The 18,105-nt window shown below is 31.4% G+C and overlaps 1 protein-coding gene across 3 annotated transcripts in view; it reads right to left on the bottom strand.

Moving 5' to 3' along the window:
* The window catches only part of LOC134708149 (potassium channel subfamily T member 2-like), a 94,364-nt gene that overhangs the window by 6,294 nt on the left and 69,965 nt on the right, over window positions 1–18,105 (bottom strand). For 2 of the 3 annotated variants that reach the window (XM_063568468.1, XM_063568471.1), the window contains 14 exons: window positions 17,609–17,761; window positions 16,984–17,222; window positions 15,567–15,834; window positions 13,990–14,095; window positions 12,696–12,868; window positions 11,732–11,803; window positions 9,030–9,164; window positions 8,195–8,306; window positions 7,019–7,120; window positions 6,047–6,130; window positions 5,155–5,286; window positions 3,110–3,169; window positions 2,233–2,271; window positions 59–191 (listed from right to left, as the gene is read on the bottom strand). In XM_063568468.1, the coding sequence (XP_063424538.1) occupies window positions 59–191; window positions 2,233–2,271; window positions 3,110–3,169; window positions 5,155–5,286; window positions 6,047–6,130; window positions 7,019–7,120; window positions 8,195–8,306; window positions 9,030–9,164; window positions 11,732–11,803; window positions 12,696–12,868; window positions 13,990–14,095; window positions 15,567–15,834; window positions 16,984–17,222; window positions 17,609–17,761 (1,808 nt within the window). The remainder of the gene's footprint in view (window positions 1–58; window positions 192–2,232; window positions 2,272–3,109; window positions 3,170–5,154; window positions 5,287–6,046; window positions 6,131–7,018; window positions 7,121–8,194; window positions 8,307–9,029; window positions 9,165–11,731; window positions 11,804–12,695; window positions 12,869–13,989; window positions 14,096–15,566; window positions 15,835–16,983; window positions 17,223–17,608; window positions 17,762–18,105) is intronic. The other variant, XM_063568470.1, reaches the window with a different exon arrangement.

An 18,105-nucleotide genomic window follows, 5' to 3' on the forward strand; every position in this document is an offset into this window, starting at 1 on the left:
CTGGACTATTTTAAGGAATACTTCCTGCTTTTCACTGTGAAATCAGATAATTACTAACCATAATCATTTAGTGGTTGTTTAAGACTTTGCATTCTACATCGCACCATCTGACAAATCTCATGCCTTTCCGGGGTCATGTGAGATCGGCTCTCTTCCTCGTCACTGTCTAATCCAATCAAACTTAGTGACACCTACAAGAAAATTCAATGTTAAATTGACAAAATGAATCCATTAAGCATAGCTAAATTGGTTTTTACAAAATCCCTCTTTAAACATTTTTGTATCTTAACAATCTTAACAATCATTTGTTTAACAAAAAAATCATCAATTCACAATAAAAAGAGTAAAAAAGATAATTTGCCATTTCAAGCGTTTTATAATAACAATTTTCAAAAAAAAAAATTGAAACTATTCAATTATATTTAAATAATATATTCACCAGTTATCTTAAAATGTCTATATTTATTTAAAATTTATTTTACTTTAATTGAAAAACTCATGCAGTTCCTTCAGACATTTTCCCATTATATGTATACATGCAGTATATATATTCTTCTCTATCCTAAACACAATGATGCACCTTCTAAAACAAGACTATCTATATAACACACAAACCAATACCACTGCAATCACATGACAATCACATGACATTGTACAAAATGTTTTTTATCATGTAAGCATTCATAATGCTTCACTTACAATTCTTTTAAACTTAAATCAGCAACATTAAACTTTTTATAAATTTCACAGAAATGAAGAAATAGAATGGTTGGTTTATTATTAAAAGTCTTGTTTATCATGTATTTTCATTGGTGGATCCAGGGGGGGTTCCGGGGGTCGATGCATTTGAATGGGGACATATAGTTGGAACACCCCCTTTGTCCTGGGTTTGGAACCCCCCTTTTTAAAATGGCTGGATCCGCCACTGATTTTTATAAGGGTTTTTAACACAAAGCAAATTCAAGAAAGCCAAACATATGAAAACACACATCATGTAGTACGTAACAATTCAGGTCATCTAGTAGCTTCTATTAGATTTTTTCAACAAAGGTTATTTTCTCAGGAAGAAAGGATAATGGTGGCGGATGATTTAAAGACAATTTACCTAACACATCAGCAGAAGAATTATATTTAGGTGGGATTTTAGAGTAACAAATCTCAACAGCTTTTTAAATTTACCACCAATAGTGTGAAAAAGGAGGGAGCACAGGCCCCCCTGGATCCACCTATGCTAACATCTTTTATAATTCTGAAGTATCAGAGAAAGAATTAAAAACGTTAACTATAAATATTACATGTATGACGTTTTTGACAAAGAATAAACAAACTGTATATAATAAATAGACGGTGCTTGTATGCAGATTTTGTGGATCATTCATCTAAATAAAAGTGACAGTTTATAAATGATTACACCTATATATACATATATTATATACAGAGCTTTATAAATAATTACACCTATATATATACATATATTATATACAGAGCAGCCAATCTGTGAAAGGTAAAATACACCTCAAGCTGTGAAAAATAAAGCAAAAGTAATATAGCCTGTGTCCAGTAATATGCAGACATACACAAAATTAGGTATACTGTGGATTCATTTATTTAAGTGGGTACCTATTTTTGTGGTTTGAGGAAAATTGACATATTCGTGGATATTTAATTTCGTGGTTTTGGCAAAGTCTACACTCATTCCTTTTGTTTTTCGTTAAACATTTCAATTCGTGGTTCTCCTGTACCCATGAAATCCACGAAAATTGGTATCCAACGAATATTAATGAATCCACAGTATATACATATCATATATATCAAATTTCTAAAAAAATAAACATTCTTTCAACAACTTGATTAGTGTTTCTAAAACTGCATTCACTCTAATAGGTTATATAATGAATGGTTAGGGCTAATATATTTTATCATAGTGAGTCGTCAATGACATTTAAAAATTAGTCCCAAAAAATAAACTTAAACGAATGTGTGCAAAGCTGAATCTTATAATTACAAGTGTGAGCAAAATGTTTTTGAAAATATATGTTTAAATGAGACAACAATGAGAAAAAAAAACAAACTTAAAAACATAAAAGAGAGATTTTTTTTAGTAAAAAATCAAACTCCTTTATCTTCTAAAGGCAGACTAAAGATTTTTCTCTCTAAAAGCAGATAAAATATAATAGCCCCAATAACTAGATAAAGATAAGAAGGTAAAGAGTAAAACCATGCTAAGCCTACTTCTGGTTGTGATTTCGATGGTTCTGGTCTTCTTCTTTTCTAAAGAAAATAGGCAATATGTCTTATAGTATAAATCACCATTCTTACAAAACATTTTATTCATGACAGATTATGAATAACTATAGCACTTTAAATGATGAAAGCCATGACGTTATAGCATTTAACCTTTGCTTTTATGTTTACATGCAATACCAAATATTACAATTCACAATAGGCAACACATGGACCAAACCAAACATTTTTTTTTCTTTTATGTGTAATAATTGGATAACTGACATTGCTAGTTATGGTCCAGTTGGGAAACTTCAGTAAAAACTTTAGTAAAAGGGTGCTGTCAATATCATCTGAAACACATTGATTGATTGTTGGTTGCGTAACATCCAGTTGCAAATATTTCATGCATATTCAGGACGATATCATCTGAAACACATTTATGGCCTAAAGTCTGGAAGATAATATTTCATGTGACAATCTACAAAATATCTAATTAGAAAACTATTGCATAAAATCTTGCATACAGATGATAAATATGAGAAAAACTATACAACAAAATGAAAAGATAGAAGTGATGATTTTAGGACCTTGATATTAAAATATCCATGCAAGCGTTTTAGGAAATGTTTTCACTCATAAAGTTTTTTTTACATTAGATTTTTTGTTTCTTATTGGGAGACAGGAAAGGCGAATGCATTTTCAAAGCTTTAAAATTTCCAAATATGATATCTCATTTTTTAATTTTTCGTAACTTTTGATCAGTCCCTGTCCATTTTTTTCTTTTTCTCCCTTTCCGTTCCCCTTAATGTGCCTTATACAATAACAAAAAGAAATATGGGTTTAAGCACTAAAATAATCAACGGAAACATGTTTAGCTACTTACAACTGAGTTTCTAAATGCTAAGTTGAGTGCAGACTGGTCTCGCCCTGCAAACGTTGAGCTCTATGTAGGATAAAAACAAAAATAAAGAAGCTGTCAGCATACCACTACATTAAGGTTAATAATATCAGCAAACCAAATACATGTATAATGCTACATACATCTATACATGGGCATTATATATATGATGATGCTTATTATTTCTGGGATACCGATTTTAATCGATTTCGTGGTCATAGGTAAGCCATGAATTTAAATGTTCAATGAAGTTAATATTTTCTTGAGATTAGTTAAATAGATTTTCTTGAAAATTTCAGTTTTTTCTAAATCCACCAAAATTGGTATCCAAAATAATAAATGAATCCACAGTAAATGGTAAGAACAAGGAATTGTTTGAATCTGGAATAATTTAGAATTCTGGAAAATTGATTAGAAATGTATGATGAAAACTAACACAACTAAATAGGGTTAGCCATGCATGCATGGCTAAGGGGGTTATTTAGTTCGAACTGAAATTATAGTGAAAGTAAAATTCACCTTAGCCATGCACGCATGGCTAAGCATATTTAGTTGGGTTAGTTTTCTTCATACATTTCTAATCAATTTTCCAGAATTCAAAATTATTCCAGATTCTAATAATTCCTTGATTAAGCATCTTCTCATAATATGGCAGATATAATTGATAGATCCTGTAAATTCAGAAACTAATGGCATGGATTTATTATTGGGAATCAATGATTGCTCATTAAATGCAGAAATTTATCTAATTAATTTGATTATAACTTTTTTTTATAGCAAATCCCTGCTGAAAAAATGAATGCAAGTTTTTGTTTATGTGAAACCTGTAGCCCTTTTCACAAAAAATCTTAAGATAAAAATATTTAGTTGCTTTGTAAGGAATATTTTAGACTGCTACTGATAATGTCATATTTATCCCATTTTAAAATGAAAACATCACAATATTTCTAAATTTTCAGTATGTAAATGTAATTATTTCAAGACTATTTGAATCATGAAATAAAATAAAATTGCATATCCTTTATATTAAAACAGTTTAAGAATATGAGTGTGATGAGTGTATTTTATAAGAGAGAAAACCTGGAAAAATTAAGAAAAAGGAAAAAAGAAAAGTAAAAAGCCCACCAAAAATATTAAAATTTATCACTCCATCATCAAATTAATGTTCTTGTGTGATCATTCACTTTTAAATTAAACATACAGTTCAAGTTTTAAATAGGTTATAAAGATAATAATATAACGTAAATATTCATCAAAATTTTTTTCTTATCAAACAAGTTTTTCATGACAAGCTGTTCATAAAGCTATAAGAAAACAAGGTCTTTCATCTATAGATTAATTTTCATGGGTGAAAAAAATTATTCTGTCATTAATTTAATATCTGTAAAACCATGTTTACTTATAAAGCAACAGCTTTCTATATATCTATAACAAGAATGTGTCCATAGTACACGGATGCCCCACTCGCACTATCATTTTCTATGTTCAGTAGACTGTGAAATTGGGGTCAAAACTTTAATTTTGAATTAAAATTAGAAAGATCATATCATAGGAAACATGTGTACTAAGTTTCAAGTTGATTGCACTTTAACTTCATCAAAAACTACCTTGACCAAAAACTTTAACCTGAACTTCACACTATCATTTTCTATGTTCAGTGGACCATAAAATTTGGGTCAACACTATAATTTGGCATTAAAATTAGAAAGATCATATCATGGGGAACATGTGTACTAAGTTTCAAGTTGTTGGACTTCAACTTCTTTAAAAACTACCTTGACCAAAAACTTTAACCTGAAGCGAAAGGACGCACTGACGAACGGAGGCACAGACCAGAAAACATAATGCCCCTCTACTATCGTAGGCCGGGCATAAAAATCACACTTTTAGTAGATATATAGGTTCTCAATGAAAGAAATTATATAGATTCTGAATGAAATTTATGAGTATGTTAACATTTCTACATACAACTTGGTTCTAAATATATGGTTCTAAATATAGACTGGGTTCTCCTTTAAAAATAGACTTACAGGAGTTTTCTCCCCACTACTCTGTAACTGAGTTCTATATATAGCTATAGGTATTTCACAAGTTGTAGAGCAAAACTTTTGGTACAATCTTCCATATGTTCTAATCCATAAATCTTCCTTCTTTATCTTCATCTGAAAATAAACATGCAAAACATATTTTATTTATGTGTAAAGTCAACTCGATGAGGTTAAAAAGGGGGAGAGTGGAGATTAAAATAAATAGTTTAACCATACCACATATTCAAAGGTATGTCTGTGTCAAGTCACAAACCTCAGTAGTGGTTGTCTTATGGTATATTTTAATGATGATTTTTGTTATTTGAAGAATTCAGTGTTGAAAGCAACTCTCTAATTGTTTTTGCTAAATTTATTAACAACTTAAGAGACTCCAAATTATAAAGAATTAGACATAATGTATAGAAACCTATATGTTAAAGACTGTGGGTTGCCCTCTGGATATTTCTTTTTTTTTATTTTTGTTGTTGAGTAACTACCTGATTTACATATATCCAACATCTCCTCTTAATTATATATGTATACTACAATGTATTAACGAAATCCTGAACTTCATAGTTTATTGAAATCCTGATTGTCAGCGTTTTGTTAAAATCCTGAACTTCATAGGTTATCGAAATCCTAAAATCCTGAATCTCACAGTTTATGAAAATTCTGAACCTCACAATTAATTGAAATCCTGAACTTCATAGTTTATCGAAATCCTGAAATCCTGAATCTCACAGTTTATGAAAATTCTGAACCTCATAATTTACTGAAATCCTGAACTTCATAGTTTATTAAAATCCTGAATTTTACAGTTCATTGAAATTCTTATCATCAGCTCTTAATTCATTCATACAAGTTTAGCCTTTGACATTTTAAAAATCATACTTACTACAGATAAATGACCTGATCCTACAGCTTGATCTACACCAAGTAATAATCTGGTGAATGTTATCACATATGGTTTCACAAAGGCCTTAAAAAAGAGTGTAATGTTGATTAATATATATACTTATTCTTTATCTCGCACTAAATATACAGTTTGAAACTAAACTAAAAACTAATTAAAATAACTTCCAAATAAAAACATACATGTATTAACAAATATTAATGATCAGTGTTTACTAATATTCATAAATATTTCATGCATGTTGAGGGTATGCATGATCTATTTGCCACTGGACTTAACACAAATGACAATCATAAAATAAAAAAACCTTTATCTTCTCAAGTTGTGCAACAACAAGTCTAAAATGAAAGTGAATTAAGGTCTTTACATATGTAATAGTTATAAATGAGTGGCAGATGTCATGGGTTCGATCAAAATCCAGGGAAAACAAAATGTGTGTTTAATAAACAGATCTGGACACAGATGCCCCATTCACACTACAGTTTCTATGTTCAGTGGAACATGAAATTGGGGTCCAAATTCTAATGTGGCATTAAAATTAGAAATATCATATCCTTAAGTGTATTAAGAGTCATGTTGATCACACTTCAACTTCATCAAAATCTAAGTTGATGGATGAATAGACAAATAGTCAAGGGAATAGACAAACACACTGATAAACATAATGCCCCTAGGTGGGGCATAAAAAACAAAAAAACAGGAAAATAATTGTTTGTTGTCTGTCTGCTAAGCAACCAGTAAGGAGAAGTAAAAGCAAAGACTGGTTGGCTGCAAGTCATACTAATGTGTCCATGACTTCTGTTAAAATTGTTATTTACCCCATTGTCTGGTATTCATATGTATGTAATATTTGTCACTGGACATTAAAAATCAATCCGAACCAGCCAGGTCTTTTTTTTAAGACCACATATTGGTAGTATATAATTTAACTGCATCTAATTTGTCATTCCATACCTGATATAATATTGTATCTAACATACTGGCACTGAACACATTCCCTGCCGCAAATGGTATTCGGAACATATACGACAGGTTTGATCCTCTGGATTTTTCTTTCTGAAAAGAAGAGCATATATTTTTTTTAAAACTACTTTAATTGCATTCCTCACCAATTCATTTTTTGAAAATTTACAGTTTAGATAGCTAAGTTATGACAAAGTATTTACCCTTGGGGTGCAGTGGCTGTAATATTAGTAATAGTATGCCCTCTAACCAAAATACTATTTTTTTTTGGCTTTAATAGCTTTAAATACTGTAAGACTAAGAGGTAAAATGTAAGATATGTAATTTGAAATTGATGAAGGTTCCCACAAACTAAGGCTTTTTGTTGGTATATTTCTTAGAATGTAGGTGCAGGTTGAACCTCAATACAAACTTTGAAATTCAATTTGGATAAACTGTTTTTTTCTGGCACACTCCGCATAGAGGCCAGAAGCTTCCAAAAATAGTGTAAAACTGCTGGCACATAACTACTTCCATTTGTACCAAAAAAATCAGAAATTCTGGATTTTTGGTGGAAACCATCTTCTTTGGATTGCAAAGCTTTTTCAGTCTGACCTAAGCAATTTTGTGTTTTAATATGTGTTCCCTCTACATGTGATATAATCAGCAAACATTGATCTTTAGTTAAGTAAAGCGATCCCTAAAAGGCAAGTCTCTATCACAAGACATACTTTTCTCCTGTTTGGCAAGAGTAAACAAGTACTGATCTTTGGATCTGTATAACATGCTTGTCAAGAGACATACTCACTTTTTCTAGTTTGGCAAGAGTAAATGAGTACTGATCGTTGGATCTGTATTACATGCTTGTCAAGAGATATACTCACTTTTTCTAGTTTGGCAAGAGTAAATGAGTACTGATCGTTGGGTCTGTATTACATGCTTGTCAAGAGACATACTCACTTTTTCTAGTTTGGCAAGAGTAAATGAGTACTGATCATTGGGTCTGTATCACATGCTTGTCAAGAGATATACTCACTTTTTCTAGTTTGGCAAGAGTAAATGAGTACTGATCGTTGGGTCTGTATTACATGCTTGTCAAGAGACATACTCACTTTTTCTAGTTTGGCAAGAGTAAACAAGTATTGATCATTGGGTCTGTATCACATGCTCGTCAAGAGACATACTCACTTTTTCTAGTTTGGCAAGAGTAAATGAGTACTGATCGTTTGGTCTAAACTGCATGAACCTCATATTAGAAGACTGGGACAGTTCTGTTATTATATTGGCACTTGGGAAAAGTCTAAAAATATATAATACAATAAATGCATTAAAATTATTTCTATGCCTTATCAAAGCATCAAGATAGACTAATATTAATTGATGATATATAATTGAACAGAGAAAAAATACTGTGCTGAACATTTTTAGTGTGTGAATTATCTAAATTAAAGTGTACTTTGGCCATATCAGTACAATAAATTCCAATTTTGAACAAAATAACAAAAGTACGGATTATCCATCAACACACTTGATTGTATTTATACGAATAAAACAGAAGTTTAAACTTAAAACTTATTTTTCACATCAACATATAAAGCATATATTGAATATACATATCAGCCAACAAACAGTTTTCAAACATGGACACAAGTTTCAACACCATATGCTCTAAAACCTTCAATTCAATACAAGACAAATCATGCACGAGTTAAGAGGAAACTAGCAGAGCTGATGTCTAGTCCACAAAAAACATCTTATAACCAGAAAAATATAAACTGCTAACGTAACTGGTAACCTATGATCCCTGACTTGGGAAAGGTGGTATGCCTATATTACACTACTTTTGTGAGAACTACATTCTCTTTCTTGGTCAGTTTAATAACAAAATTTCTTGGTCAGTTTAATAACAAAATTTCTTGGTCAGTTTAATAACAAAATTTCTTGGTCAATTTAATAACAAAATTTCTTGGTCAGTTTAATAAAAAAAATTCTTGGTCAGTTTAATAACAAAATGACCACTAACCTGAATATTGTCTGGACAGCTACAATAGTATTACAATCTGCTAAGAATTCATCCTCTTTTGAGTTGGATGTCTCCTTGTTGACAACTACCACATTATCAGCCAGATTTATACCAGCTTCTAGCAAATCTTCAAGGCTAAAAAGAAATGCATGCATTAAAATCAAAATTCTACTAACAACCCAAATAACATAGTATTAGTCAAATTAATACTAGCTTTCAATATATCATCAATGCTAAAAAGAAATGCATGCATCATAATCGAAATTCTACTTACAACATTCATTCTATTGAAACATCATTTGTTACGTTCATTTTCATTGGATAACATCAATAATTTACATGGCATCAATTTACAATTGATGCTATGAAAATGTATGCGCAAGAGCAGACTACTTATGACAGATTTTAAATGTATGTTTCAAAGTTGTTTTCTATCAGTTTTATTAGAATGGAGATATTGTATTTTAAGCTCCAAAAGCATCAATTGGTGATTTGATGGTCACAAATACCTGTTTACTGTCTATGCTAACACGTCGCCAGTAAATTTAATTTGCGACCATCAAATCACCAATTGATGCTGTCAGAGCTTAAATTACAATACCGTTATCTCCTAATTACACAGTATTAGTCAGATGTGTGGGTTAATTTTTTTAACATTGATAAGCAAATTTGTGTCCTGTACCAGAATTGAATTGGAAAATATAGATTAACCAGATGCTCCGCAGGGCGTAGCTTTATACGACCGCAGAGGTTGAACCCTGAACGGTTGGGGCAAGTATGGACACAACATTCAAGCTGGATTCCGCTCTAAATTTGGATTGTGATTAAATAGTTGACACAGCATAGGTTTCTGACACAGAATGAATGTATTCAAATGAACTTAAAATTTTTGTTTTCTCTTAGAGCAATTCACTATGCTGTTGAATATTAATCCTCTCAAAAAAATGTTTGAAGAAATTTTCTTTTTATTTATGAAATTTCAAATGAGAAAAATTATACCCAATTTTTTAATCACATCCCCCTTTCTCTTATAATTCCAAAACTAATTTCAATTAAAATATTCTAATGGAGTTTGCAACAATTACTACTCATTTAAATACATCATAAAATATTAAGATGTAAAAAAACTGCTTGTTATCACTGAATGGTAAAGATTATTTAAATTTATCAGTTGGTAGTAAAAAGTGAATATACATTGTATATTGTATATAACAAAGATTTAAGTTGATTCTGGACAAAGAAAGATAACTCCAATTAAAAAAAATTCTTGCAGATATTTCTTGCTTACTATACTGGACAAAGAAAGATAACTCTTAATTAAAATAAAATTTGCTATTTCACAATATTGTGAAATTAGATATTTCTTGCCATTGCACAATACTGTGCAATTGAAAAGACTTGCTATTGCACAATACTTAATATAATAATTTTAGATCCTGATTTGGACCAACTTGAAAACTGGGCGCATAATCAAAAATCTAAGTACATGTTTAGATTCAGCATATCAAAGAGGCCCAAGAATTTAATTTTTGTTAAAATCAAACTTAGTTTAATTTTGGACCCTTTGGACCTTAATGTAGACCAATTTTAAAACTTGACCAAAAATTAAGAATCTACATACACAGTTAGATTTGGCATATCAAAGAACCCCAATTATTCAATTTTTGATGAAATCAAACAATGTTTAATTTTGGACCTCGATTTGGGCCAACTTGCAAACTGGGCCAATAATCAAAAATCTAAGTACATTTTTAGATTCGGAATATCAAAGAACCCCAAGGTTTCAATTTTTGTTAAAATCAAACTAAATCTAATTTTGGACCCTTTGGACCTCAATGTAGACCAATTTGAAAACGGGACCAAAAATCAAGAATCTACATACACAGTTAGATTCGGCATATTAAAGAATCCCAATTATTCAATTTTGATGAAATCAACCTTGTGTTTAAATTTCATAGATTTCTATTTACTTATACTAACGCTATGGTGGGAAAACCAAGAAAAATGCTTATTTGGGTCCCTTTTTGGCCCCTAATTCCTAAACTGTTGGGACCAAAACTCCCAAAATCAATACCAACCTTCCTTTTGTGGTCATAAACATTGTGTTTAAATTTCATTGATTTCTATTTACTTTAACTAAAGTTATTGTGCGAAAACCAAGAATAATGCTTATTTGGGCCCTTTTTTGGCCCCTAATTCCTAAACTGTTGAAACCAAAACTCCCAAAATCAATCCCAACCTTTCTTTTGTGGTCATAAACCTTGTGTCAAAATTTCATAGATTTCTATTAACTTAAACTAAAGTTATAGTGCGAAAACCAAGAAAATGCTTATTTGGGCCCTTTTTGGCCCCTAATTCCTAAAATGTTGGGACCAAAACTCCCAAAATCAATACCAGCCTTCCTTTTATGGTCATAAACCTTGTGTTAAAATTTCATAGATTTCTATTCACTTTTACTAAAGTTAGAGTGCGAAAACTAAAAGTATTCGGACGACGACGACGACGATGACGACGACGACGCGCCAACGTGATAGCAATATACGACGAAATTTTTTTCAAAATTTGCGGTCGTATAAAAATATTTTATAAAGTTAAACTTTTTGTGAATTTACTTTTTGTGGAAAAAAATTGACCTATACAGGTGATACAGTAAGATATTGTTACTCTCTATCTTTAGTATAAAAACGTTGATTTATATTTACCATTCTATGGAACCTTTCATCCAGTAAACCATAGGGAAATGGCAGATTGTCTCTAGGAATGTGGAAGCAGGACTGAAATAATGAAATATTTACATTAAAACTAGGGGTAAAAACAATTTCTATAGAACATTACCCTCATTGATTGTTTAAAAGTGCTTAAGGTGGTACCTCACACTACAGGGAGATAACTCTGTAAAGTCGTCTAAACCTTTTAATTACGTTGTGTTGTAAAGGATCAAGCTTCTCAATGATCAAAATTGGTGTTTGTCAAACTGCTATATAACCAGCGTAATATTTCCGACAAAACGGTTGGTTCAAAATTTTTGAAATTTTTATATTTTTGTTAAAGGGTCAAAGTTAATAAATACATGGTCAAAATTTTATGAAAATTAAACGAGCCAAATTAATTTGAGTGGAAGTGTTGGGTACAACCTTAAAATATTTTATGTCAACACTTTCTATATTACACTATTTCTCCCCTGAAAGGAACATATTTTGAAAATTAAGATAGTATAATTGCAGTAATAGAAAATTTTGCAGGGATGTATGTTTCTTTGATATTATGGCTTTCTTAACTTGTGTATTGACAAAAACAATACAGCGACTCTTAGATTTATGTATTTGGGTTGAAGTCTCATTGGTGTTAACCCCAATATAACTTCTTATTTAGATGACAAAAACAAATGGTAACTGCTTATTTAATTGACTAAAACAATGAAATTTTTGTGAAAAGCCTTTGAATCATTTCACAAAAAAACTTAAGAGAAGAAATACTTGTCGTCATGAAAATTTCAGTATGACTTGAGATTAATTTTTTTAAAGTTTTTAGTGGAAATAGCAGATACTATATCTTAATATCATTATTTCTATAATACTCTTTTTCTAGAAGAAGAGCAAAAGAATTGATTGCAGATTTTGGTCTAGCATGTGAGCATAGCAGTACTATAACATTATGTTTACTTACTCTTTTTCAAGAAGAAGAACAATAGGATTGATTGCAGATTTGGGTCTAGCATGTGACCTTAGCGGTACTATAAAGTTGTAGATACCATTACTGGCATTGTCAGCTGCAAGGATAATCGTTCTGTTGTGCCAGTTATATTCATTGGCATTACTATAACTACAGTGCTCACAGGTCTACAATAGTAACCATGGTAATCACAATTAATTATGACATATAAAAAGCAGCAATAAAACTAACAGACATCAAGAAAGGTAAAAAACACAACACCTAAAAAGCCAGTAATAAAAAATTTGGCATCAATCATTGAATTAACTGAAGCAAATTTACTTTTCATGATAGGAATATAATTTAATTTTGGATGTAACGCGTCTTCTGATTGTCTGACGTAATTTTGATATCAGCCCATAGACATAATTTAGTCATTTGACCGTGATGTCATCAACGTTTTTTCATGGTTTTCTATGGTTTAAAAAGGAATTCAGAATTAAATTATAAGAAAGGACTGAAATATTTTTTCTGTCTATTCCAAATAACATAAAAAATGTGGTGCACACTGTTCAATAACCCGCTTCGCGTGTTATTCAGTGTGCATTTTATGTTATTTTTTAATAGACAGAAAAAATATTATAGTCATTCCTTAATTGTGACTGTAAAATATAAGATTGACATTGGCCAATATTGAAATGAATAATGATTTTTCAAATTCTAATGTAATGACTAACTAAGCCTGTCAAACTAATTCTAAGATAAACAGATTGATTAATTGTTGGTGTTTTTACACCACTTTTGGACTATTTCATGGTGGCCAGTTTGTATTGGTGAAGGAAGTCGGAGGATTGTAGAAAAACCTTGACCTTTGATTGGAAACTGAGAATCCTAGTCAATTCTAAGATAAACAGACACAATATTGGTAATTGTACAGAGCATCAAGGCAGTCTGTCTTATATTCAACAATACTACTTGTATAACTCATGTAATATTACAGGGTTATTGCATGAATATTGGGGAACATTGCCCAGCGTCGAATTTTCTACAAGGGACAATATTCTCCAATATTCATGCAATAACCCTTTTATTGTATATATAGCAATATAATATTTGAAAGCAAAAATTGGTTTAAACTAAGATTTTGTCATTGATGACGTTATGAATTGTGAAGATTATTGCACTAGTGCAATATTGTAATTTATTACACGCTAACTTTTGGTTACTTTCTGTGGGAAACATTATATTGCTATGCAATAAAGCTAATAATCATACAGTTTTAATATGCTTTAATATTTTACAAACTTACTTTGTTTAATCGTAAACAACAAAATTCCCTCTTTTCTTCCATTAGATGACAAAGTGTTGGACTTGTACCAATGTAAGGTGTCACAGGCGGGAAACCTCTGATATAACTAGAAAATATACAGACATAGGTCAAAATGAAGGTCATGCACTATATGGTAATTTCAAATATGACTACATAATTTAACAAGAATGTGTCCAATAGTACACAGATGCACAACTTGCACTTTCATTTTCTATATTCAGTGGAATGTGAAATTGAGGTCAAAACTCTTTAAATATTTGGCATTCAACTTCTGACACCAAAAACTATCATAACTAAAAACTTTAATCTGAAGTGGGACAGAAAGATGGACAGAAGCAAGGGCGGCAGACTGATGAAAGAATGGATGCACAGACCGAAAAACAGCGTATAAAATTATAATCCTGGTGCTTTTGATAACTATATGCCCTTAGGTGGGGCATAATTGTGGCATGAAAAACAGATGTGAAACTTTTGGAATGTAATTGGTTCTGAGACTGTATGAAAGGTATTGACAAAATAAATCCTTGGACATTACAGTTTGTTTATCAGAGGATTATTGAACAAGAATCATTATATACTACATAAATGTATCAGATTATTACATGGCTCTAGGGCTGATATTGACCGAGGACTGATAATACATGCGATATGAAAAATGACATGTTATGATCTTTTTATCATATGCTTCAACAGTAGAGAAAAATAACAGATTCATATATTGATCCTTTTACGTGGTTCCGGAAAAGAAGTTGAAAGAGTAAAAAGTTCACGGACGTCGGACCCAAAATTTGATACATTCAATATGAAATCTTTCTATCATAAGCCTAAAGAGAGAGAAAAAACACATTTTAATATGGACAAATCGACAAAAACAAATTTCAACAATATACGTAATGAACATTGTTTGGAAAAGTCAACTTTTTTAAAGTAACTTTCTAAATTATGTTTCAGAAAAAGTAAAAAAAAATGCATTTATTTAATAATATTTTTTTTTTAATTTAACTTTATAATTTTACACAATATACTTTCCAGTATTCAAATGATTGTTTTGTACACTGCTTTGTAATGTTTTTCCCTGAATACATAGTATTGAGGTGTATTTTCCGGAATTTGCAGAGTATCACCGTAATGCCATGTGATAACGATACGGAAAGGCATGTGATAACAATCGAAGCATGTGATAAACTTTTCATATCAGCCCGCTAAGCACCAATTAGAAAAATATGGAAAATACTTTAATTTAATGCAACTATCATACAGTCAAAATCATATGTTATTTAGTCTAAGTATATGATAAATCCAAATATATTTTTGGTGAATGTGCTTTGTAACGATCATTTCATACCCTAATCAACTAAAGAAAAATGCTGCAGGAGCTGATACACAAGTATTACTTTCATGACACTATTGTCGTAGTTAGATTTATTTCATAATGAAATACATGTATTTGGTATACACACTTAAGGGTCTCATAAGCAAGCAACACATGAGCATCTTTTGGTTAAAATGAACCATGCAATGATGTGAAATTAAGGGGGAGATAACGCTATACTCACTCTGGAAATCGGTCAGTCTCCTTCTCTTCATCAGCAAACACAAAATCTTCTTCCTCATCAGATTCTACGTCAGAACTACAAAGTTGAAGTCGTATGTCATTGGCTTCTAACATGGCAGGAACAGGGGCTATACTTGGTCGTTTCTGTAAGTTACGACTGGTCAAACCTTTAGGAAGGTCAAGGTGAAGTCGTCTACTGGGTACTCGTGCAAGGTCAGCAGGAGATGATTGGGATGTGCTTTGGTTTTTCTTCATATCTTTGGAAGGTCCTATTTCAATGAAGTATCAGATATTCTTATAATTTATAAAAAAGAGTGGAGTTTATGATTAATGCATAAATATTTCTATCAACTTGAATCATTCTACAATAAAAAAAATAAAGAAAGTTTTGTTGCCTTGGGCTGTTTTCTGCTCTTTGGTCATGTTGCTTCCTCTTTAACACTTCATATTTGTAATGTAATCATGGACTAATTTGATGTGTGTAAAGCATCCAGTAGCCTTTTGGTGAACCACACCAGTAAGAAGTTAAAGGTTTTGGTCAGCAGGTAGAAAAGATAAGTTATTCATACAATCATTCTGACTCCAAGCTTTGGACCAATCTTTGATTTTACTCAAGTGATGAGCTCTTGGTGAAGGAGCAGTTAATGTCAAATAAAAAAACGCCTTTTGTTTGACTTGGCTGTACATCAAACCTAAAGTCGCTGTCACGTAAAATTGGCACCATGATTTTTGTCAAAATTTTCTTAAATATCGACTGCGTTTACTCGAGATCATGTTTTTCAATTAGCAGAATAAAAATCCAATCCAAATATATACTACTGTCCTACCTTTTATTGTGTTTGCACTGTATAATCCTGACCTTCACATTTTTCAAGATTGTTTTCATTGTAAAACCGCCATCTTCATTTCTATGAGGATCCCTTACTACATAACATTCGTTACTCTCTGGTAATATCATTGTCATTGGTGATACGATTTCCCAGGCTTTTCACATAAAGATGACGCACAGCTCAGAGAGACACAAGAAAATTGAGAGCACGTGGACTCCAGGGCAACACTTCCGGTAATAACAATGTCGGATTCCACCATACAAAATAATCCTGGATTTTGTGAAGGTCAGGATTATAAAGTGCAAACACAATAAAAGGTAGGACAGTAGTATATATTTGGATTGGATTTTTATTCCGCTAATTGAAAAACATGATCTCGAGTAAACGCGGTCGATATTTAAGAAAATTTTGACAAATCATGGTGCCAATTTTACGTGACGGCGACTATACATGCTTTTTCATTATGGAATCTACTGACAGAAGATTTACCAGGCGTTGGTTCACTTGTGTCATCTTTATTTCATTAAAGATAATCATGAGACCAACTGGTTAATTCTGTCATTCAACGAACATAATTAACAAACTAACCAACAACTGATGCCACTTTTGACGCCTGCTTGGTGCCCCCAGGTAGACTAATTGTATCTGCTTTAGCTGTAATATCCTCCACTGAACGGTTCACATGGAATGTCTGTGTATTTTCTTCTTTGGTTATGTTCATATAAAAACAAACATCTGACTTTTTCATGATATGACGAGGGCCAGGATTGAGCTGAATTGTGGCATCTGGAAGATCTTGCTGTACTCCTACAAGGCTAACACCAAACCTGAAAATAAACAAAGAAAATATCAGGAAGATCTTGCTGAACTCCTACAAGGCACCAAACCTGAAAATAAACATTGAAAACTATATTTTGCAAGTGTAATCCCTGGAGCACATTATTTAGGCAAAACATAAACAAAGGGGAGATAAATCTACCAGAAACGTAAGGTAAAAATATGCATTTCCATTTCCAGTATTTCCTTCTCATTAGTTGTTATCCTTATTTTAGACATTGAACAATAACCCTCTCCCCACTAAAACAAAATTCCATATATATGTAGTTTTTGATAAAGAATAAAAAAAAGAAGATGTGGTTTGATTGCCAATGTGACAACTCTCAACAAGAGACCAAATGACACAGAAATTACCAACTATAAACTTTTAAAATACCTTCTATGAGCATGGAATGAAGCATATGTAAAGCTTTTTCCTTCATATTCTCTAAAGAATTTTGTACTGTCCTCTAATTTAATGCTGTATATTTCATTTCCTGAGCGTTCTCCATATAACTGCTGCCATTCTTCGGAGGATGTCTGACCTTCTCTGCAATTACAATTTGAGTCAGAAATTCAGACATAAAAGTATAATATTTCAAATATATTCAATAAGGTGAAATATATGACCCTCCATTTCCAAACCCAAGAAAGGTCTGTTCATTATCTTCTCATATTTCATTATCCCACATTTCAAACTATTCAATACTGTAAATTATTACAGATTACAAATTATTGCAAGTAAAGTGACAGGTGATTATATTGTGATTTTTTGATGAAGTGAAAAAAATAAATGGAGAATGATGCTCCAGCTTGCATATAAATTTATAAAGGGACATACCTAGAGAACCATAAAAGTGACACCACAAATTACATACTTGCTCTGTTTTGTGG

The sequence above is a fragment of the Mytilus trossulus genome, chromosome 2 (assembly GCF_036588685.1).
Source record: "Mytilus trossulus isolate FHL-02 chromosome 2, PNRI_Mtr1.1.1.hap1, whole genome shotgun sequence".
NCBI classification, from domain to species: domain Eukaryota; kingdom Metazoa; phylum Mollusca; class Bivalvia; order Mytilida; family Mytilidae; genus Mytilus; species Mytilus trossulus.